General features: G+C 37.8%; 1 protein-coding gene across 8 annotated transcripts in view; it reads left to right on the plus strand.

Annotated features, from left to right (window-relative positions):
* Cntln (centlein) overlaps positions 1 to 24,424 on the plus strand; it is a 292,751-nt gene that overhangs the window by 42,132 nt on the left and 226,195 nt on the right. For all 8 annotated transcript variants that reach the window (XM_045135495.1, XM_004658429.2, XM_045135491.1 and 5 more), the window contains exon 3: positions 10,102 to 10,186. In XM_045135495.1, coding sequence (XP_044991430.1) covers positions 10,102 to 10,186 — 85 coding nt within the window. The remainder of the gene's footprint in view (positions 1 to 10,101; positions 10,187 to 24,424) is intronic.

Genomic DNA, 24,424 nt, shown 5'->3' on the forward strand with positions numbered 1-24,424 from the left:
AAGCTAAATTTAAGTTTATTTTTAGTTTGTTTATGTAGAGTCTTTAAGAAAAATCAATTCATATCTTTTTTATAATGGGATTCCAGGAATAACTCTCAGCTTTTCTGATATTGTTATTCTTTGATATTAGATTTCTATTTGCAGTTTACTGACCCTGAAATGATGTATTTGAATTTTGAAATCTCAAATTCAAAATGATTTTGTAATCTCAAATTGACTAACATCATGATTTGCAAATGATCACACTTTTGTTTTCATATACACACACTTAAAATTATGCTTAAGCAGAGATTGCTTTCTTCATTTTTTTTCCATTTCTAAATGCTGCATCATTGCTTTGGAAACACAGTTTGTCTTTTTACTATTTTAGACTTTTAGGTAAGCTTGTTACTATGTTTTTCTTGAACTCATTCTCCTATGTTCATTTTCCCTGCCCTCCTGCCCTTTTTATGCCTTGGAAATAACTCAAGTAAAAATAGGAATCATGAAAAGGAATATAATATTCAAGATACCTTTTAGTTTTTTGATATATTTACTCAGGATAGGTATAGGATAAGATATCCTTTAGAAATTTGTACTTAAATACTTAATTGTATAGAATATGAGCGATTATCTTACATTTACATTTGGAGCTAAACGTTTAGATGCTTGATGCACAGGCTGTTTCTATAATGTTTACTATATACTCTCATCACTTGGAAAACCTTTTTGCTTCTCCATTCTACCCTGAAACACATGGGTTGCACAGCTGCTATATGGCTGTGCATTGTCCTGTGTGTATTAAGCCAACACAGGCTGCAAAGAGGTTGCAGTTTGGAGCATGGCAGTAGCATGGCTGGTTGGAGACCCCAGAAGTGGAGCTGCCAGAATTCTGCCATCTGGCAGCATTGCTGCTAGGCTGTTCCACTCAGGGCATAAATATATTTTTGCTGAGCATTTTTCCTGTTGCAACAGTTATGAATGTCTAGGCAGAGATATGGATGGATGGTCATGGGAACTAACAGAAAGATGGTTAATTGGAACCATTGTAATGTTCAAGGTGAGAGAATGTGCAATAAAGTGTGAAGAAATACATTTGAACTTTTACATTAGATGCAAGAAGCTTGACAGAAATCTTTTAACTTTTATGAAGACCTTAAAACTGAATATTGTAAAACATAATATTGAATAGTTATTTTAAAAATACAACTTTTATACATGTAGGAGGTAATAGAGAAACATTACTTTTTTTTTTCAAGGAAAAATAATCATTATTGTCTTCGTTTAGTGAAACTCTATTCTGATTTCATTAAAGTTTCCCAAAACATTGAATATAAGTCAACATTCCATGGAGAAGGAAATATGTATGCATATCTGCATATCAGAGCACAAAACACTGGCATGATAATTGCAGTCGGTCTGAGCAAGCAGTGGCCTGTGGGAATTCAGCTGGTGTTGTACCAACTGGATGGCTGCTCAGGACACAGTTGCAATACAAGGTGCAAGTTAGCACTTTATTCAGCACAGGCAGGCATCAATTAAAAATCCTTGGGGGCATCCCTAGTGATGTGCAGATGTTAAAACAGTCTGCTCTGAAGTGCTGATAGTTTTGAATATTATAAGACTTTCAGTTCTGAGTGAGAAATATTTATACAGTTATTAAAGGCATTTAATAAACAATTTTGTCCAGATATACCATGAATATTCTGTATAACAAATGTTGCATACATGCAGAAATATCTGGACTTGTAGCTAATAGAAAAGAATAGGAAAATTGGAAAGTGGTCATTTAATTTCTAATTATAGAATGGAAAATGCTTTTTAAAGTTTCAACTTTAAAAGTGAACTTACTAAGTAAGAATAGTTATTATAGTATTATTTAGTAATGCCTTAATATGAACAGTTACATTCAATATACAGTTTGTTTATATATTGAACTTTTTAAAAAGTATTTATCAATATACTATAATTTACAAAGTCATATGGTCTAACCTGTTTTTATTTTGTGTTGTAATCTGTTTATTTCTAAATCCAAAGCTTTGGCCTTCCTAAGTATTTATTTTATGTTTAATATATGATAGTTTTAAATAAATAGCTATAAAAACCTAGTTCTATATGAAGCAAAATACATATTTTGAGAATAAATAAATAGTTAAAACATTTTATGTCAAAGATTTAATTTATATTATGATTCATCAAATTATTTTTATTCAGAGTATAACTAATTATACTCTGAATAATTATAATTACTTCATAATTTACTGTGGAGTAAAATCTATATTTAAAATATTTTGTAAACTCTTTTTCAAGTTATTTAGTGGATTACTTAATGACTATTACAATAGTCATTGATAATGCATGTTGACTGTGAGAACATAGTTACAAAAATATTTTATGAATAAAATTATAATGAATTTTGTATTATTATAATTCTTACTTCTCTACTATAATTCTTACTTCTCTACACTTTTATTCTTATCAGTATTCCTGTTTTGGAGTATAAATATTTAACTAAAAATTAGGAATATTTTTACAAATTGAAAGCCAACAATATGTATAAAATCTATATTTTTATTAGCTAGGTTTAATTGAAAGAAGAGTCCAAATAGCTTCATTTTGTTCATTATTATGAATCTGTTAATTAAAAATAATCAATTTCAGTAAGTTTTGGTTTTTTATTTTCTTTGTTTTCTAATTCATACCAATATCATTATCTAATTTACAGTTAAATGTTCTTTTAGACTCTAATATTTCATTCTGACATCTCATTAAAAATGGGCTCAAACCCAGAAAATATGATTCTGTCATTTTGTATAATATATGGCATGGTCTACTATAACACAATAAAATTTTGTTTCTTAATGATTTAGAATAATTTTTCAGGCTTTTGAGTTTAGAAAAATGGCAAAAGTTAGCAAGGTAATTCATGTGACTAAGTAAGCAATGCTAAATGTTTAAATGGGTAGTGCTCCAGGGAAACGTGATTGGAGCTTGAAGCTTGTACACATTTGACAGGCTTTCTTCACTTCATTTTTCATCCTGAAGAAGTCTGCAGATACTCTTAGCTCTCATCATCATTGCACATCAGTGGTTCTAATTAGCTGAGCAGGAGTGTGTCTCAGTCATTGATCATCATCAGCTCCTTGACAGTGTCTTTTTTTTTTTTGAGGAACCTTTTAAAATGTCTTGTAAATACATAGACTATGTATTAATTGAATTGTCTAGATAGGCTGGTAATGCTTAAACTGAAAATAACATTTTTTTCAACTTATTTTTCTAAGTAAAAGGTATTATATTGATGTTGCAACAGGGTTTTCTGTTGGGAGCATTTTCTTGTATTGAAAATATTAGATATCCTATACCACAAGGAGGAGCTGCTGGATATATTTCCATTAAGAATTTGAGGTGTGATTTCTTTTCCAATTTCAAAATTATAAAGTGGTTAATTTTAGATTTTTTTGTTATAAAACATCATTGAGTTAGATCTTTAAACTTATATTCTATCTGTTGTTTATATTTAACTTATGATTCATAATTGCAGTGCTGAGAGTATTTTAATAGCTGTGTGAGTTATTGTTATTTCAGTGACTTAAAATTGAGTCTGTACCAGAATCACTTGAGGCCTTGTGTCTAAGGATGTACCAAAATGCCACTGACTAGATGGTCTAAAAAATAAAAAAAAACTGTTTTTTGCTATTATCAAAGTTGGGAAGTCCAAAACTGAATGACAATGACTGCTTTTTTCCTGTATCCTTATATGGCAAAGGGAGTGATCTCTCGCCACATCTGTTTCATTGGGTGCTAAAATGATTCATGAAGGCCCTGCCTTCAAGACCCAATAACTTCCTAAATGCTCCCCACCACACATTACCATTAGTATTAGGGGTTCAAAACAGATGCATTCAATCCATAGCACCTTGTTAAACACAGGTTGCTGTCATTTTTTTCAGTTTGATTCAGGGCATCTAAGGTGGGCTGAAGAATTTACCATTTCTAATTTAGATAATTACTCATGCTAAATGTTTGGAAAACTATTTGAACCAGTGGCTTGTAACTTTTAACTGATGGATTCACTTGTATCTTACATTATTGAGAAAATAAAACTTTCAAAAAGAAAGCTTTTGGGCAGTGGCAAATGTAGAGATACATTGCTGGCAGTTTGCTGAGAATAAGTGGACACTGTGTGCTCAGCTTCAAAGAGGACATCTAAGCCTCCCATCCAAGGCTCAGGGACCCTCAGGGAGAAGAGGGCAGAAAGAATGCAAGAGCAGGAGGATGTGTTGGTGGGCTGTGAAATGCTATAATCTGGATACTAGATGGCCATTATACTCATGAACTCATAGTATCTGCGGTTTCCTGTATATGATTGAGCTATCATCACCTGACAATCTTTGGGGGGAAGGATAGGTGAGAACCAGATCTCCCAGAGTAAGTAATGACTGCTGGGAGAGGAGGGGGAGTCGAGTTCATCAGTGGTATGGCCACTGGTAAGTTGCATGTCCACAGTAAATAACCTTCCACCCGTGATCACATAAGCAATCCTAATTTAACTTAATGGGTAACAAAAACAAAAACAAAAAAACACCAAAGTAGGATATGGATTAATGGGGAAGAAGGTTGGCAATGGGAGGGGAGAGGATAAGAGAAGGCAACTGGGGAATAAGATCAAAATACATCTATGGAAAACAGCAAAAATGGGAAAAAAGAGGGGGCTTGAGAGATGGCTTAATGGTTAAGGTGCTTGCCTGCAAAGCCTAAGGACCCATGTTCAATTACCCAGAACCCATGTAAACCAGATGCGCAAGGTGGCATATGTGTCTGGAGCTTGTTTGCAGTGGCTAGAGGCCCTGGAATGCTCATTCTTTCTCTATCTGCCTCTTTTTCTTTCTCAAATAGATAAATAAAAAATTATCTTAAGAAAGAAAATAATGGAAAAATGAAAAAAATATATAAAATACACATAAAAAACTTTTACTCCTTCCTGTAAAAATAACTACTTAAAATGGCTGAGTCTATGCTCATTTCTATTTGTTTGAAGAACTGTTTATACTCCTCATTCCAAACAGATTGTATATATCAATACCTTAAGGACTCTGGGTGTCGGTCTTCCCTCTCAACCTGCCCTGTGTCTTTCACTGTCCTAGATCCTGTCAGCTTACATATATTTTATCTCCCATCCTCAGAAACATAAAATTCTGTTTTGATCTCATAATTCTCTTAACCTACTACTTTATTTGGCTTTCTTTTTAAAATAGCAGAATACCTTAGAAAAGGAACTTTTACTATCATTATCCCCATGTTTTCTTTCCATCATGGGTTCACTCCAATTAGGCTTTTATACCCACCATTCTCCTAAAACATCTCTTGTCAAGAACACCAGTGATCTAACTGACTAAACCCAATATTCAGTTCTAAGTTTTTTTTATCTGCTTTAACTTATTTGTAGCATTCAATACTGTTGATCATTCCTTTCTTCTAGAAATACTTCATTTACTTACTCTCCTCATCTGATTCTTCTGTTACACTGCTGGCATGTCTTAGTATCCTGTCCTTCCTGTCTCATTAATTGATAAATGTTGGAATGCCCCAGGACACAGTCCTCAGACTTGTGTATCCAAAAATCATTCCTAGATGATACCATCTGTGCTTATGGTCTAAAATACATTTGGATGGCACCTACAGTGTGTCTTACCAGTAACTCCTTTAATGATTTGAGACTTAGCCAACTGCTTGCTCTTTGGTTTTGATTAAGGCATCTTGGAAATAACATATTTAGTCCATAGTTCTAGTGTCTACCTATCTCCTGTTTTATATTTCTGACAATATCCATTTCATTGTTCTAGTTGCTCAGGCAAAAGGCTTGGAGATATTTTCTCCATTCTGTACCTCATATCTAATGCAAAAAAAAAATCCTATTAGCTCTATCTTCAAAATATCCAGAACTTTTATCACATGCCATAATCACCACACCTATTTTGTCCATTTTACCTGAGATTTTTAGGCTTTTGTTGAGGGTGTTACTGTTTCTAATGTGTTTTTATTCTCATTCTTGATCCACAGGGCCTGCCTTCAACCTACCAGTCAGTATGTTACCATTAGAATATTAATGTGTACTGGTATTTCTTGGCTGAAAATAATTTGCTGCTTTCTCATCTCACTGATAATTAGTTCCAAATTTCATAAACCTATAAGGGCATGCATTATTTTACCCTACTGCCCTATTTTCCCTCAGCTACTTAGTGTGTGCACAAATGTATGAGCCTCATGCTTGTTTGCAGAACCCAGAGGAGAATGAAGGGTGTCTTCTATCATTCACCCATCTGTTTCTTTGAGACGGAGTCTCACTGAACCCAGAGTGTCTGTTTTTCAGTAAGGCTGGCTGGCCAGTAAGCTTCTGTGAGTCATTGCTCCATTCCCCATTGGACTGGGGTTGCAGGTATGCATGGCCACACCCAGCTATTTATGTGGGTGCTAGGGAAGTGAATTCAAGACAGATCAGGCCCTCGCAGGCTCTCATGCTGTACATCAAGTCTTCTTGCATGCCTATTCATCTCCCCAGCCCTCACTTCCTTTCTTTAGATTTCTTATATTTGCAAATAGAGAGAGAAAGGTAAGAGAGAGAGAAAGAGAGAGAGAGGGGAGAGAGAGAATGAATGTGCATGCCAGAGCCTCTTGTCACTGCAAACGAATTCCAGATGCATGTACCACTTTGTGCATGTGGCTTTACATGAGTACTGGGGAATCAAACCTAGGCCATTAGGCTTTGCAAACAAGTGTCATAACCACTGAGATATCTCTCTAGCCCTTTTAAAGATATTTTTATTTATTTTCAAGAGGAGATGGGGGGGATGTGAATCTGTAATATTACCTTTAAGGAGACCCCTTTGTGAGGTATCCTGTCTGAAATGGCACCAACCTTCCTTTCACTCCTAGTTTCTTGAGAAGGTGGAAGTGAAAGGAAGGTTGTTGTTATTCTTTTCATCATTACCCAATTTAAATTTTTTCCTATTATGCTAGAAAGTGACATACTATGTATTCACTTATATATCTTTCACTTTCAGTGTCACCCAAGTAAATGTGGACCCATGATAGCATGCATTTGGTAAACTTTGTTCACTGTCATCTCTCTAGTCCTTGTGCAGATTTCTGTCCTATCAATGTTACTCAGTGCTGGTTTGTATTATGAGTTAATCAGTTGAATGATGGCTTAATGTGTTAGACATGGCTTTCTTGTTATTATTTTGGTAAGTATTGTTCCAATCTGAGAACGACCTAATTCTAAAACATTATTAGCTATCACCTCTTTGTTGCTTTGTTTTTCGTATTTATATTCTTACGTTTGGACTACTTTGGTGTGTGCTAGTTTTCCACTAAAACAAACCCATGTGCCTGAACTATTTCATCATTTATCTTTAGACCTATCATTTTTTTCGCTGTAATATTTTGGTTGAAGACTTCATTAATATCCTTCAATCTTCTAATTCACTTTTTATGTCTAGTTTTTTTTGATTTAGTTGTTGCTTCAGTGATTATGATTATTTTCAAAAATTTTTAAAGATGCTTTAAATCTACCTATTCTTATTTTCTTTTTTTGTTTGTTTTTTTGTACCATTGTACTCACATGTTTTTAAGGGCCCTTACCTTATTTTATATATGTGCATTTTCAGTATGATTTTCTTTCATTTTGTCTAGATGTTTGCATTTTCTGATTATTGAGCTCAAATGCTGGAGTATGTGGGTTCATGTGTTCGGGTTTTTTTTTTTTTAATAACCAGGGAAAGAGATTGTTGTTATTGTTACTTTCCTCTTTTCCATTATTCTTTGTTGTCTAATGCCTTTTACTCTCTAGAAATTTTAAGGTGGCCACTAAATTGTCAACTTCAACCCAGCCCACCTTCCTCCAATAGGTTTTATATTGGTAACTTCTGCTCTTTGTCAACGCTGACATGGGAATTTTGCTACAGCTGGAGAGTGTTTTTATCCAACAACTGACTCAGGTGCTGTATCTATCTATAAAGTTTTACATTTTTAGACTTTTCACATAAGCCTTAGTTTTTACAAAAAGTGGAAATTTTTTTTTTTTTTAAATTAAGCCTCTATTCATTGACTTAGGAGTAGGAGTCCCTTCCTAGTCTTGGTTTCAAATAGTGAGTAGCTGTTGTACACGTGAACAAAGCACGTCCTTTCCCTGTTATCTCTAGAAGACAAGTCCCTGCCACGTTAACTACTAAAGATTGCTTCTTTATCCCCACTCACAGCTTTGTGTTTGCTTTCTTTATGATTATCAGGATATTCTTACTCATTGTAATTTACTGTGTTCTTTTTTAGAAATTAATGTTATACATATAGAGAAGTAAGAATGAATTGTGAGCTTATTATATTAACTTATTAAAATCCTGTTCAAGGGCTGGAGAGATGGCTTAGCGGTTAAGCGCTTGCCTGTGAAGCCTATGGACCCCGGTTCGAGGCTCAGTTCCCCAGGTCCCACGTTAGCCAGATGCACAAGGGGGCGCACGTGTCTGGAGTTCGTTTGCAGAGGCTGGAAGCCCTGGCGCACCCATTCTCTCTCTCTCCCTCTATCTGTTTTTCTCTCTGTGTCTGTCGCTCTCAAATAAATAAATTTAAAAAAAAAATCCTGTTCAAGGGCTAGAGAGATGGCTTAGTGGTTAAGGTGCTTGCCTGTAAAACCTGAACACTCAAGTTTGATTCCCCAGTACCCACTTAAGCCAGATGTACAAGATGGCACATGTGTCTGGAGCTTATTTGTAGTGGCTTGAGGCCCTGGTACACTCAATTTCTCTTTCTGTCTCTCTTTCATAAATAAATAAATAAATAATTTTAAAAATCCTATTCAAAATAGTCTTATAGTTGTTAATACCTTCTGCCCTTATCTTTTGTCCACATTGGTGTGCTTTTCTTTTCTTTTTTTTTTTTTTTTAATTTAATTTATTAGTTTTCTTTTCAGTAAATACAGGCAGTTTGGTACCATTATTTAGGCTCATCTGTGATCTACCCCCTCCCATTAGACCCTCCTTATTATTGAAAATGGGTCGTGCATTGTGGAGTTAGCCCCCAGTTATTAGTATGATAAATGTCTCTGCAAATCATGACCCAACATGTAACTCTGACATTCTTTCCGCCCCCTCTTCCGCAAGATTTCCCTGAGCCATGTTGGGTTCATTTTTGGTCTGCTTCAGTGCTGAGGTGTTGGGGGCCTCTGAGGCTCTGGCTCTCTGATTTGGTAGGAGTTGATTTTTCTCTGCATTGATCTCCTTATAAAACTATCATATCGTTAGTAGCATTCTCATATACTAGGTAAGTGTAGAAAGGTGTCAGAAATCCAGTATTTCTACGTATGGAATATTGACAGAAAATCTCTGACTTTTTCTCTTTTGACACTTTTACCTTAAAACCCCAATTTTTTTTTAATTTATTTATTTATTTATTTGAGAGCGACAGACAGAGAGAAAGACAGATAGAGGGAGAGAGAGAGAATGGGCGCGCCAGGGCTTCCAGCCTCTGCAAACGAACTCCAGATGCGTGCGCCCCCTTGTGCATCTGGCTAACGTGGGACCTGGGGAACCGAGCCTCGAACCGGGGTCCTTAGGCTTCACAGGCAAGCGCTTAACCACTACGCCATCTCTCCAGCCCCAAAACCCCAATTTTTAAATCCTCACTCTGTGTATAAAAATATTTATATTAATAAGATCATATTTAATAATTTATTAACTACTTTGAAATGACTATATGGTCATTCTTTTGAAGGTTATGTTTCACATGTTGTGCATCATATATCTACACTGTCCTGTTACTATGAAGTTGTCTTAGTGGTCTGCAGTTGTAAGCTGTTGTCAATTGCCATATGGTTTCTGATTAACTATGAAAGAGCTGTCAACTCAAGATAATTTAATTTTCTGTGTTGTAAAATGATGTTCATTATCAGGATGTGGACATATAAGGGATTAGCTATGGGCTGGGGACAGTTGTAGAGTGCTTGCCTTGCATGCATGAGCTTCTGGGTTTGATTTTTGTCACCAGGAAGCAAACAGATAATAAATGACTATGAGAGCAGAAGGATTTCCTACAATTATGATTAATAAGCTCTTGATATTTTTTTTCTAGAGAAAAACAGAAATCTGAAGCCAAAGACAGAAAAGTTCTAGAAATTCTTCAAGTCAAGGATGCTAAAATACAAGAATTGGAACAGGTTGGTAGTGTGATGAGAATTTTAAACATTACAATATTAACTTCAGGTAGTAAATCTTTAGAATTATTGATTTTTATAATATTCATTGACAATTCAGAGTTGTTATATGAAGGCATTATTTTGAAATCAGAATAATCTTTAATTATTAGACTTTGCTTATAACTTGTTTTTTGTTTCTAAAAGTATTAAGTACTACAGTAATTCCTTAAAACTCTTAAGATAATGTTATAGTTTTATAATTATATCTAGTATTCATTGTCTTCGTTTATTTTTCTTTTTATTATTAGTTATCTAATATTCTGATATACACATTTTCAAATGGTTTCAGTTGTAGAAAAGACCAACAATAACTGGAATTATTTTAAAAATTTTATGTATTTGAGAAAGAGAGAGACAGAGAGAGAATGGGTGAACCAGTGCCTCCAGTCACTGCAAATGAACTCCAGAGGCATGTGCCACCTTGTGCATCTGGCTTACATGAGTGCTGGAGAATCAAACCGGGGTCCTTTGGCTTTGCAGGCAGATGCCTTAACCGCTAAGCCATCTCTCCTGCCCTCGAGTGTATCTTTAGAAAAATTGCATTTTTGAATGAGTACAGTATCTTTTATATATAGCTAATAAATTATACAGTGACATAAAATTTTATATGAATGTAGTTTGTGTATGATTTGTGAACATTATATTAATACAGCTATGTGATTAATACTTCCAGAGTCCCTTTTTAAGATATAAACATTTTAGTAACAGCAATGAAAGATATTTTTCAAGGTTAAATGGAAGGAACTTTTTGTTTTGTGGCTGATATGCTCTTATGACTTTTGAATGTTTTCTTTGCTAGCTGGTTAAAAGGCCTTGACAACTTTTATCCAGTGATTCTGTTATTACAAAATTGTTTGCTAACATACTAAAGTTAAAGATAACTTATATAACAGACTAAATTATTTTTCTATTCCTTATAATCATATAATACTTAAATGGAATTATTATACAAGGGAATACTTTTTCCTAAAATTCTAATATGAAATATTACTTTGAACTTTCTAGCTTCTCCAAAGTTGTATTTTTCTCATAACATTTCCTTATAATTGGTACATTTCCTTATATTAGGTGCTCCGGTGATTCCACTTTAATAACATTTTAGTTTGTTTAGAGTTTTGGTTTTCTTTCCTGACCATTCTCCAGCATTCTATGTTAGCTGCAATTGCTATCACTGTGAAAGAATACCTAATAGGAGCACCTTAAAGGAAGAAGGATTTATTCTGGCTTATGATTGTAGAGGTTTTCGTGATATGATGGGAATGGCAAAGCTGAACAGATCACTTCAATGGTGTCCATGAAACAGAGAAAATGTATATCTTTCTCTCCCCTCCTTTTATTCAACCCAGACCTTCAGCCTATCTGATGGTGCCACCTACATTCAGGCTATATTCTCCCTTCCTTTGGTTAATCCTTTTCGGAAATATTTCCATGGGCACACTCCTAATTTCCTATCCACTTTTTGATCCAATCAAGTTGACAATCAAGGTTAAGCATTACCGTTTCTTCTCTTGTCAACTTCAGCACCTGCCAATTTCCTTACATGCTAAAAATCTAATCTGTAAGCCTTTTAGGGACATTTTGTACTTGAACCATAGCATTTTATTCTTGTCCTCATGTCTCTCATCCATCTCAAATTGCAAAGCACATCTAATTCATGTCAGAGTTCCCATAGGCTTATTGCCAGCCAGCATTGTTCAAAAGTCCAAATTTAAAGTCTCCTCTCAGACTCAAGTCAAACTCAATTCTGAGCCCTTATAAAACCAAAAAAGGAAATGATATACTTCAAAATGTACAGAATAAAAATTACAATTCAAAAATGAGGAATGGGGCCATAGAAAAGACAGTGGGGCTAAAGTAAGACAAAACCCAGTAGGGCAAGCATTAAATCTCATAGTTCTCTATTTGGCATCTGTGGCACATGACACAGTAAATAGCTTCAAGGGACTTGGGCAGCTACTATAGCCTTGCCATTTGAAGCCCACATGGCTATTCCTCTGGGTTGGTTCATTCTGCTGTCTGCAGTTTTCCTAGGCAGATCTTAAAGTTCTGGCATCTTTAACCTCCTTGGGATGCCAGTGCATCTTTGTCACAGCATCACACATTGATCTTTCAGGGGTTTTCTGCAAGGATACTAGCATAACTGCACATACCTTGGCTTCTCAGACTTTCTCATAAAATCTGGGTGGGGTTTTCCATGATCCCACATCTCTTGGATTCTATATGTCTATGAAGCTGATATTAAAGAAAGATGCCAAGATTGTAGCTAAGTCCTATTGTATTGTGAATTCTGAACACTTAAGTGGCTGGATGGCAGAAACACTTCCTAGGTACAAGCAGGATGACACACAGCTCTTAGCTAGGCAAAATGTTTTTTTTTTTTTTAAATATTTATTTATTTATTTGAGAGAGAGAGAGAGAGAGAGAGAGAGAGAGAGAGAGAGAGAGAGAGAATGGACATGCCAGGGCCTCCAACCACTGCAAAGGAACTCCAGATGCGTGTGCCTCCTTGTGCATCTGGCTTACATGGGTCCTGGGGAATCAAACCTGGGTCCTTTGGCTTTGCAGGAAAATGCCTTAACCACTAAGCCATCCCTCCAGCCCAAGGCAAAATGTTTTAAATGAGTTAAAACTATCAAAGCTTTGAACATATGATTGGTGGAGGTCCAACTAACTCTTGATATGTCCCCTAGTCAACTTTCCTATTGTTTGATTGAAAAGCTTCCTCCCTCCCTCCTTTCTTTCTTTCTTCGTTTCTTTCTCCTTCTTTCTTTCTTTCTTTCTTTCTTTCTTTCTTTCTTTCTTTCTTTCTTTCTTTCTCTTTCTTTCTTTCTTTCTTTCTTTCTTTCTTTCTTTCTTTCTCTCTCTCTCTCTCTCTCTCTCTCTCTCTCTCTCTGTCTCTCTCTGTCTCTCTATCTCTATCTCTTTCTTTCTTTTTCTTCCTCCTTTCCTCCCTCGCCTCCTCCTCCTCCCCTCCTTCTTTCTTCCTTCCTTTCTCCCTTTCCTCTTCTTTTCTTTCTTTCTTTCTGTATGTGCACAGCTAGGAAAATGTTGAGTATTCTTTTCAATTGTTCTTCTTTCCTTTTCGCTAAATATTTTACTGAGCATGATCCTGTCATTTTTGGTAAAACTAACTGACCAGCGAGCCCCAGCAATTCTCTTGTTCCTATTCACCACAGACTTAGGGTCACATGCATGCATAGTCATGCCCAAGTTTATATGTGGGGGCTGGGGATCTCATGCATATACACTTTTAGGCTCTCTTAATCCTTATGTGATCTTGCTGGAGCATTTCCTCAGCCCCTGTGACTTCTTCTGAAATAGTTCTAACCTGTTTAGTAGCCAATTTTCTTTGCCCCATCTTAAATATGCTCCTTTTATTGGAACCATGTGAGTTCTTTCAATCATATTTTTTTGTTGTGTGGGACAGTTCTCCTAGAAGAATAAATATAACCATCTTTATCAGCAGTATCTGTGATCATGCATGAGAAGCCCTTCATATTTGACCTGATGATGTTTTGTCATAGGAGTAGGAGTTGGGAAAAATCATAACAATTTTATCTTAGATCACAGAGACCTTAGATGTCACATGTGCAAGTTGTATTCAGTGATACATGAGATCTTAGAGGATGGGAAATCAAGGGATGGAAGAACTCCACCTATGCAGCTACTAGGAGGTTGTTATCCATGCTGAGATGAGATTTTGTTGCTAAGGTTGCTTTGGAGTCACCATCCTCCTCACCCATTCTTTGTAAGGAATCCTAATAAACTCACTTGAACTTTGATGGGATCAGCCTTTAGTCTGAAAGAAATACCCTTCCTCAGAGGAGCAACCACTACTCATCTTCTTTTCAGAAGATTCATACAGTGCTTGGGGCATCAACAAGAACCTGATAGAACAAAGTAAAGTTGAAAAGGGTGCTTCCTGTGGCCCTTTCTGTGGATATGCAGGCAAGGAGTTGCTTGAGAGGGGAACATACTTGGGGAAGTCTCATTATGTCTATACCCTTCCATATTAGTATAGTGGCAAGCCTTCTTACTATGGCCATGATTGCATGTGCCATATATAGATGAAATATGCATAGGAGCAATGTCAGGGTTGCAGGTTTCCTCTGAATAGTAGGGGTGTGTGGTGGTTTGATTCAGGTGTCCCCCATAAACCTAGGTGTTGTGAATGCTAGCTCCCCAGCTGATGGATATTTGGGAATTAATGCCTCCTGGAGGGATTGTATTGTTGGGGGTGGACTTAAGGGCTTTATAGCCAGTTTCCCCATGCCAGTGTTTGGCACACCCTCCTGTTGCTGTGGTCCATCTTATGTTGGCCAGGGGGTGATGTCCACCCTCTGCTCATGCCATCATTTTCCCCTGCCATTGTGAAGCTTCCCCTCAAGCCTGTAAGCCAAAATAAATCTCTTTCTCCCAGAAGCTGCTCTTGGTTGGGTGATTTCTACCAGCAGTGCAAACCGGACTGCAACAGGGTGGCAGACCTGCTTGATGAGTATGGTCCTCCCCATTAGTATGAAGATGTCCTAAAAACTGATGCACATCTAGAGCAGATGTTGAGGTCCACAAGAAGAGCATGTAAGGACAGAGAATGTATACACTGCTCTGGATATGGTGTGATACTTGATATGGATTGTAAGATATGTGACTGAGGCCAAAAGGCTATTCAGAAGAAACTTGCTTGTATAAAAGAGGAATTACAAAGGAAAAGGAACGTGTGGCCAGCATCCTCCACATTAACCTCTGCTTTGGCAGGGAAATTAGATAAAAAGAAAATGAGGGGGTTGGAGAGATGGCTTCATGGTTAAGGTACTTTCCTATGAAGCCTAAGGACCCAGGTTTAATTCCCTAGTACCCACTTAAGTCAGATGCACATGGTGGCACATGCATCAGGAGTTCATTTGCACTGACTAATGGCCCTGGCATGCCCATTCTCTCTCTCCCCTTTTCTCTTTCTCTCTCTTATAAATGAATAAATAAATAAAGTGAAAAGATTTTGAAAAAATAAAAAAGATAATAGATATGTTAGCTTCATATAAAAATTTACTAGAGAGGGAGATGAGAATAGTTATACCAGGATTTCTTTCCTCAAGACTCATGCTCTACTAAGTGCATCTAGCTTTATGTGGGTACTGGGGAATCAAACCTGGACCAGCAAGCAATTTAGGCAAATACCTTTAACTGTGGAGCCATGCCTGCCTTACTTCCAGCCCTAGCTTGTCATTAGTTTCTTTTTTTTTTTTTAGAAATATGAAATATTAAGTTTATTTAGGGGGAAACATGATTTTTGAAAGTTATTGTAGGGGAAATTAATATCCAAGGAGGAGGCTAGCTGAAAGACTTTAAGTTGGAGGAGAATTCTTCTTGCCTGTATGAAAAGGGAGAAGAGGGCTGGATAGATGGCTTAGTGGTTAAGCACTTGCCTGTGAAGCCTAAGGACCCCAGTTCGAGGCTCAATTCCCCAGAACCCACGTTAGCTAGATGCACAAGGGGGCACCTGCATCTGGAGTTCGTTTGCCGTGGCTGGAGGCCCTGGTGCGCCCATTCTCTCTCTCTGCCTCTTTCTTTCTCTGTCTGTCGCTTTCATATAAATAAAAATAAAATAAAATAAATCTTAAAAGAAGACAGTTGGTGAGCACCTTTAAAAAAAAAAAGGGAGAGGAGAGGCAGAAAGTATCACAGGCACATACACTTATATAAGAAAGGCAAAGCATAAAACCCAAAGATCTTTAAATAAAAGACCAGAGAGGATTGAGACATAGAGAAAAACTCAGATATCATTGAAAAATTATAAGCAGGAAAATACCACGGCTGAGAAGCTCTCTAATTTTCTCAGCTATGTGGGAAGAGGAAAGACAGACTTACATGTGTGTCCAGGCTGTCATGGGGAAAAGAGAGCTGGCCCGTGTGGGTAATCTCCTTTATATACAGATCAGACATCCAATTAGGGTGAGACTTGTTATCAGATTAAGGTTGGTTGATTGGTTTGTGGACTCAATAAGCTGGCCTAGGAGGGGCTAAGATCTGATTTATTCCTGGACTCAGGGGGCTGACACAGTGAGGCTGAGCTAAGGAAGAAGCAGGAAGTTCCTGCTGGGGCTGTCATTGGCAGCTGTCTTTGATGAGACCTGATCAGATACAAGTTCCAGTTTTGCTAAGATGGACAGAATGGCATCTTTCTATTCCCTCTTTGAGCTTCTGGCCCTGACTGAAAACCTGTAAAATGCTATAGTACTCCTGTTTCTCTTTAATTTCCCCCATGATAAGAAACTCTGCTGTTAGAGGAAATGGGACAATGACTGTTCCTTAACTTCTTTCAGCTGAGTGGAGTCACAGGGTGTAGCAGTTAGAGCCTCTCCAGAAAGGAGCTGTTTTGTTGGCTTGCCATTTCTTATGGCTAGGGGGCACAAAGGGAAAGGGCACAAGCTAGATGTGTGTTAAAAAGCCCTTCCTGCTATCCAAACACTTGGAACCCATGTGAAGAGTTAGACAATTAGGAGAGAGAAAACGAGGAACAAGTAGCAAAAGATACCCCTTAGCTTACTTCTGGTATAAAGGAAGGGGAAATCCAGAATTCAACATTCAGTCCACTAGGGGTAGAGATGTTCCACTTAGGTAAGGGCCCTCCCAGCAGCCAGAAGTGGACAATGGAGGTGTAATAGTAGTGCCAACCTATTCCTGTTAGACTCTTGGAAACAGATAGGCAGTGAGAAAAGCAAATGAGAATGATGTCTCAATCCCTCTTGGCCCTAGGCTGGATGGAGAAGCCTGGGCAGGCCACACACACCCTTTGGAGGTATAGAAATATAAGGCAGCCCCAGGGAAGCACCTCAGGATAAGGTCCAGCTCATGGGTAGTGATTTATGGAGTATGGCGAGCTAGGCAAAGTAATGCCTCCTATGCATGCAACTGTCCCCAGCATTGCTCTTTAGAGGAAACAGTTTGATATAAATGATGGAATCTTTGCATGCTGCATTGGGCCTTGCTAAAAGTTTTCCTTTTAATGCTGATTCCAAAGACCAATAGGTATGCACTTGCATTGGACTGAGTTGGGCCTTCAGAGAATCCAGCTACCTCTGCAAAATGTTTTGTTACCTAGAAGGTATTTTGCTAATATCTTGAAATAGGGACCATCATCCAATGTTGGTAGGAATGTAAGATGGTACAACCACTTTGGAAAGCAATATAGAGACTCCTAAAAAAGCTGACTATAGAGTTACCAACAGACCCAGTTATTCCCTTACTGGGCATGTACCTTAAAACCTTCAATCCTGGGCTGGAGAGATGGCTTAGCGGTTAAGCGCTTGCCTGTGAAGCCTAAGGACCCCGGTTCGAGGCTCGGTTCCCCAGGTCCCACGTTAGCCAGATGCACAAGAGGGCGCATGCGTCTGGAGTTCGTTTGCAGAGGCTGGAAGCCCTGGCATGCCCATTCTCTCTCTCCCTTTATCAGTCTTTCTCTCTGTGTCTGTCGCTCTCAAATAAAAAAAAAACAAAAACACAAACAAAAAAAAACCCTTCAAGCCTCAGTCCAGAGAGATTGGCTCAACCATGTTCATAGCAGCTCAATTCTTAATAGCTAAGAGTTGGAATCAACGCAGATGTCCATCACTAGATGAATGGATAACTAAGATGTGTTATATCTACACAACAGTAAGAAAAAAATGACACAGTGAAATTTGAAGAAAAATGGTCAAACCTGGAACAGATCATTCTCAGTGAGCTTACCCAATCCCAGAAAGATAATTGCTGCATAGTCTCACTTGTCTAGAGCACCTAACTTGAATCTACCCAAGATGCTGGCATACCCAGCAAACATCTTGAGGACTGGACAACAGGGCAGGTGGGGAGGGAGGGGAGGGTAAGGGAGGGGGCGGAGGACACAAATCTAGAGTAAAACAGCTATGGTACTATAAAACTCTACATCCTAAAAGACAGATCAAATGGTTGAATCTTCACCAGGCTTTTAGAGGGAACACCTGAGTCACAAGGCACTGGATAGGGTACAATGAAGACTGACCTTAATCTTCTACAGCTTCTCTCTCTCTCTCTCTCTCTCTCCCTCCCTCTCTAACTCTTTTATATTACTTATCTTTTTCTTCCTTCTCTTGCGCACTGACCTGTAACTCTCAGTACCAGCATGTGACTATCATCCACAATGAGCTTTTGATCAGAGAGACCTGAAAGGTTTCCTAAAAGAATGACAGATTTCTGTCAGAGTACCTGATGACCCAACAAAGGTTAGTGGTAAGACCCTACTGCTGAAGACACCATATGCAGTTGACACATAACATGGAGTGACATGGCTGGAAGCTGGAAGAGAGTCAGTCCCCAGGCAGTCAGCGCACTAGTGCCAGAAGGTGCTGTGTGGGCAACTGGGGGAAAATGACCAATATCTGTCCAATTAACTCATGGTCTAGCCTACTTAGCAGCAAATAACCTGTTGTGATGCTCACATCAGTGCAGTAGTGGCACACAGCCATGGTGGAAACCAACTGCTCTTGATTAGGCTAACTGATCCACTCAGTGGAACAGAACCCATAGATAGAGCTGGGAAACAATTCAGAACCATATCCAAACATGAGCCCTCTCTCCATTATCAAGCTACCACCAATCTGGGGCTACAAGAGGGCCTACACCTATTAAATTCTCTCTAAAAAATTAAGGGTTATCCTATTTATCTGGTGCTAACTTTACTCTCCATTGGAGAATCTGCTTCTCTTTTTTCAGATAGATGCAGATCCTGAGGAGAGAACTACCCCATCATACCTCAAAAGGACCTCCTGGAACTTTTAACTTTAGGACTTGTCCCCACTCACCTGTCCAATAATTCTGCTGTGGTCTTTTGTACTCCTAAATCATTATTCTCTATCTCTTCAGTTTGGGAAGTTTGGGCTTGCCTAATAGTTTCCATTCCCTGATGAATCTAAGAATTGTAGATTTTCATTTAACATTTTTTTCTTGTGTTGGATATCCTTCTGTTCTGGACTGGAACCTGGAAGTCCCTCTGTTGAGATTTAGTTGTTCCAATGAATAACATTAAGTAGCTCCCCATCCCTAAGACTTCTGATCTTTGGAATTCAGTATCAGTTAGAGCAACAGTTCCTTTTGCTCAAGCCTTGATTGTGCAACTAGTCAAATTGCTAGAAAATTATGCTAAGTGGGTAAGTTTTTAGCTAGTTTCAGAATTACTGTCATAGAAATTAAATCACTTATTATCACTTGTATTTGGTTGACATAGTGTCAAGATTACCGTACAGTTTATTTTGGTGAGACTTACCAATCAGCAGAGGATTCCTTTGTTCAACTCAGAAACCATGAAGAGGAAAGTTACAGCCCCTTTAGTATTATGAGTTCTCAGCCCTTAGTGTTAGCAGCTCTAGTATTACCTGCTCCTAGTGATACACGCCCAACTGAGGGCTCCTCTGCTCATTTTGAGATTATAATCATGTCAAGACAACAGAAAACTATTGCACTGAGGCTTTATTGAGTTTTAATCTGCATTGCATGGAGGTAGTATATGGTTTTTCCAGATTGGCTCTGTGAAGGCATGATGTAGAAGTATAGGCAAAAAGAATAGGTTGGCATAGGTCTAGGGTTGGCTGTTGGCTGCAGAATTTCTACAATCATTCTGATGGATGTTTTTAAGTTTTATTTTATTTAGTGACAGTTTAATACATGTTGATAATGTATTTCAGTCATATTCCTTTTCAATTTCCTCTCTTATCTCCCTCCCACTCCAAATGAAGTGCTCCTTTTTAAGCAGCAGGTTACCCTCCTACTTTTATGACATTTCTTTACTCTCACTGAAATCAGTTAGAGTTGCTTGCATAAGCAAGTATGTAGGGTTATTTTCTAGGGCATGGACAACTATAGCAAGTAACCATTAACTGCCAAGAGTTGCTCACAGAGGGGAGGAGAATAATGAGCCTCTCTCCCATCCATGATAGAATGTGAATGGGTCTGATTTTCTGCAGGTCCTAGGCAGGTAACTATAGTTACTATAATTTCATGAGTGTATAAGCCATGCCATGTCCAGAAAACACTGTTCACAACACTTTTCCCCATCTTCTAGCTGGTATATTCTTTTAGCCCCCTCTGCCTTAATGTTCCCTTAGCTTTGGTAAGGGTGACATAAATGCTGAACACTCAGCCATCACTCATTCTCAGAACACAGAGTAGTTATGTCTCTTCCTTAGCCACTGCCCACTGAAAGAAAAAGCTTCTTTGACCAAGGTTAAGAGTACCACTAATGTATAGGTATAGGTATAAACAAATATATAGAGGGCAGTTTGACATAATACCTATTTAACAGAGCAGTAATCAGAGGTTCCCCTCCTAGGGCTTATGACGTCTCCAGCAATGGGCTTTTGACCATGTTTACGGTACCGGGCATGCAATACATACTGTGGATTGGGCCGAAAATCCAATCAAAATGTGGATGGTAACCCCCACAATAGTCATGACATTTTGGTACCAATGGGGTTTTTATGCGTCTTATCTGGCAGATCATTTGTATAATATGCCAGTTATAGGACTGGAGAAAATAGTCATGACTTCTCCTCCAGCAGCTTTCATTGTGCCTTCTATCACTGTCACTGCGACTGATAGCTAGCAGGAAGGATGCTTCCAGCTTAGCTTTGCTTTCTTTTTCCCTCAGTGTCCTATACCTGAATAACGTAGTATCTTCACCAATATGGACTTGCCAACTAGTTCTGGTGGGTAATATAAAGTACAGTGTCAACAAGCGATATTGTTTTAGGGGCCCCTGTAATCTCCTTGACCAACAATTCACAGGGAAGGCAACTCATATGCAGCTCTGGGATTTTCATCTAAATAGCATATGGCTTCTGGAGCTGCTTGATTTACCCATATAGGGTACCTCCATTTTGTGTCTCTTTCTTTCTCTCTCTCACTTGATCTTTCTCTCAGTATTTTGCCTAGCTTAAAAAGTAGAAGGTTTCTAAATGGATTTTCATTCTTCCTTAATTTTGGTTCATCCACCCCTCCCCACAGTCCATAACACCCCTTCCCTGTTGGATGTGCATATTACAAAGAATACATGATTTTTTAGTGGGTGCATTACCTCAGTATAATATTTTTCAGTTTATCCATTTTCCTGCAGATTTAATAATTTCATTTTTCTCTACAACCATATAAAATTCCATTATATATCTATCACATTTTCATTATCCGTCAATCAGTTGATGGATATCTAGGCTGATTCCATTTCCTAGATATGTGAATAATAAAGCACTGAGCATGGATGTGTAGGTATCTGTCTCTGTGGTAGGAATGAATCCTTTGGGACTCAATCAGGAATGCTGTAGCCTGACATATGGTAGTCTTAATTTCCATAGTGGCTACATCAGTGTACATGTCTATCAACAATGAATAAGAGTTACACCTTTCCCCATATCTTTGCCAGTATTTGTTGTCATATGTTTTTCTTGAGGATAGCTATTTTAACTGAGGTGAGAGGGGTCACAGAAGTTTTATTTACTTATTTTTGTTTTTATTGAGGTAGGGTGTCATTGTAGCTCAGGCTGACCTGGAATTCACTATGTAATCTCAGGGTGGCCTTGAGCTCATGGTGATCCTCCTGCCTCTGTCTCCTGAGTACTGAGATTAAAGACATGCACCACCACACCTGGCTACAATATTTTTGATTTTTATTTCCCGATGGTAAGAATATTGAACATCTAGAAAATTTATTACCTATTTGTATTTCTTCTTCATAGAACTATGTCCACTTTTATATTCCATTTTTTAGCTTATTATTTGTTTTCTTGCTGTTTGGTTTTTTAATTTTTTTTATTAATTAGTTTTGTACTCAGTGAATACAGTCAAGTTGGTACCATTGTTAGGCTCATCCATGTCCTCCCTCTGGCCCCTCCTTGTTGAGGTATATGGGTCATGCATTGTGGTGTTAGCCCACAGTTGTGGGTAGGAGAAATGTCTCTGTATATCATGACCCAACGTGTGGCTCTGACATTTTTTCTGCCCTCTCTTCTGTAAAATTTCCCTGAGCCATGTTGGGTTCATTTTTTGGTCAGCTTCAGTGATGAGGTGTTGGGGGCCCCTGTGACTCTGGATGTCTGATTTGGTAGGAGTTGATTGTTCTCTGTGTTGATCTCCTTCACCCTTGTACTTCACCCTTGTACTGGTACCCAGTTCACCAAGAAAGCAGCACCCTTGCTTCTTTCACCAATTATTCTTAGTTTCAGCTGGGGCCCTTTTGTAGTATGATGGGGTGGTTCTCTCCTTAGCATATGTGTCTTTCTGAAAAAAGAGAATTCATTCTCCAACGGAGAGTACAGTTAGACCAGACAAATGCGATAACCCTTATTTTTTTTTTGAAATTTTATTTTTCTTTTTTCTTTTTTTTTAATTAAAAATTTTTATTAACATTTTCCATGATTATAAAATATATCCCATGGTAATTCCCTCCCTCCCTTATTTTTTTTATAGGGAATTTAATAGGTGTAGGCCCTCTTATAGCCCATGGTTGGTGGTAGCTTGGTAATGGAGAGCAGGCTGATGTTTGGATATGGTTCTGACTTGTTTCCCAGCTCCAGCTATGGGTCCCATTCCACTGAGGGGATCAGTTAGCCAAATCAAGAGCAGTTTGTTTTCCACTATGGCTGCGCGCCACTATTGCACTTGTGTGAGCATCACAAGAGGTTATTTGCTGCTAAGTAGGTTAGACCGTGAGTTGCAAGAACAGATAGTGGTCACTTTTTCCCAGTTGCCCATGTAGCACCTTCTGGCATTGGATGTATGGTTCTTTTTTTATTCTAGATTTTACTCCTTACCAGATCTATGGCTGCAAAGATTTTCTCCTGTTATATCAGCTGCTTCTTGATTGACTGTCCCTTGTTCTGTACAAAGCTTTTTATTTCACGTGGTCCCATTTGTTTATTGTTGGCTTTATTTTCTGAACAATCAGAGTCCTTTTGGGAAAGTATCTATGCCTCTACCTTGTAATGTATCCCCTGCTCTTTACTTAGAAGTTTTAGAGTTGTAGATCTCCACTGTGTTCTTTAATCCAGTTGGAGTTGATTTTGGTGTAGGGTGAGAGAGAAGGATTTAGCTTCATTCTTCTGCATGTAGATCTCTGATTTCCCCATTTGTTGAAGTCTTTAGTGTGTATTTTTGGTGTCTTTGTCAAAAATCAAGTGGTTGTAATTGTGGGGAGTACCATCTGGGTTCTCTAGTCTACTCCATGAATCTGTGTCTTTTTGTGCCTGTATCAGGGTCCTTTTTATTGCTGTGGGTGTATTGTATGATAATACCTCTAGTATTATTCCTTTTGCTCAGTTGTGATTTGGCTCTCTGGTATCTTTTGCACTTCTATATGAATTTTAGGGTAGAGATTTTTTTACTTGTGAAGAATAATGCTGGGATTATGACTGGAATTGCTTTGAGTTTATAGATTGATTTTGGTAGGATAGACCTTTCCACAGTATTCTTTCTATCCACAAGCATAGGAGAGCTTTTTATCTTGTAATACCTTCCTCAGATTCCTTATTCAGTGTTTTAAAATTTTCCTTTTAGAGGTCTTTCACTTCCTTTGTTAGGGATATTCTGACACATATATCTTAAGTTAATTTTTGAAGCTAGTTTGAGAGGGATTTTTATCTCAGTATTCTTCTCATTAGCATATAGGAAAACTAGTGATATTTGTATGTTAATTTTGTAAACTTTGTTGAAAGTTATTATTAGCACTAGGAGCTATTTTTTATTTTTATTTTTATTTTATTTTTTTGATTTTTTGAGCTAGGGTCTCACTCTAGCTCAGGTGACCTGGAATTCACTATGTAGTCTCAGGGTAGCCTCCAACTCTTGGTGATTCTCCTACCTCAGCCTCCTAAGTGCTGGGATTAAAGGTGTGCGCCACCACACCCGGCTAGGAGATTTTTTTTTTTCTTTCTTATTTTGGTACAATCTTCCTGGTCTTGTGTATAGAATCTGATCATCTGCAAATAGGATACTCTAATTTCTTCCTTTCCTATTTATACCTCTTGACTTACATATTTCTCTAAGATTTCACTCACTCTGTTCAATGGGAGTAGAGAGTGAACACCCTTGTATTATTCATAACCTTGGTGAAAATGCTTGAAAAATTTTCTCCATTTAGCACATTGTTGGCTATATTTTATGATACATAGGTTTTATTATATTTAGATAAGTTCCCACCAT

Source organism: Jaculus jaculus, chromosome 1 (assembly GCF_020740685.1).
Source record: "Jaculus jaculus isolate mJacJac1 chromosome 1, mJacJac1.mat.Y.cur, whole genome shotgun sequence".
Taxonomy (NCBI): Eukaryota; Metazoa; Chordata; class Mammalia; order Rodentia; family Dipodidae; genus Jaculus; species Jaculus jaculus.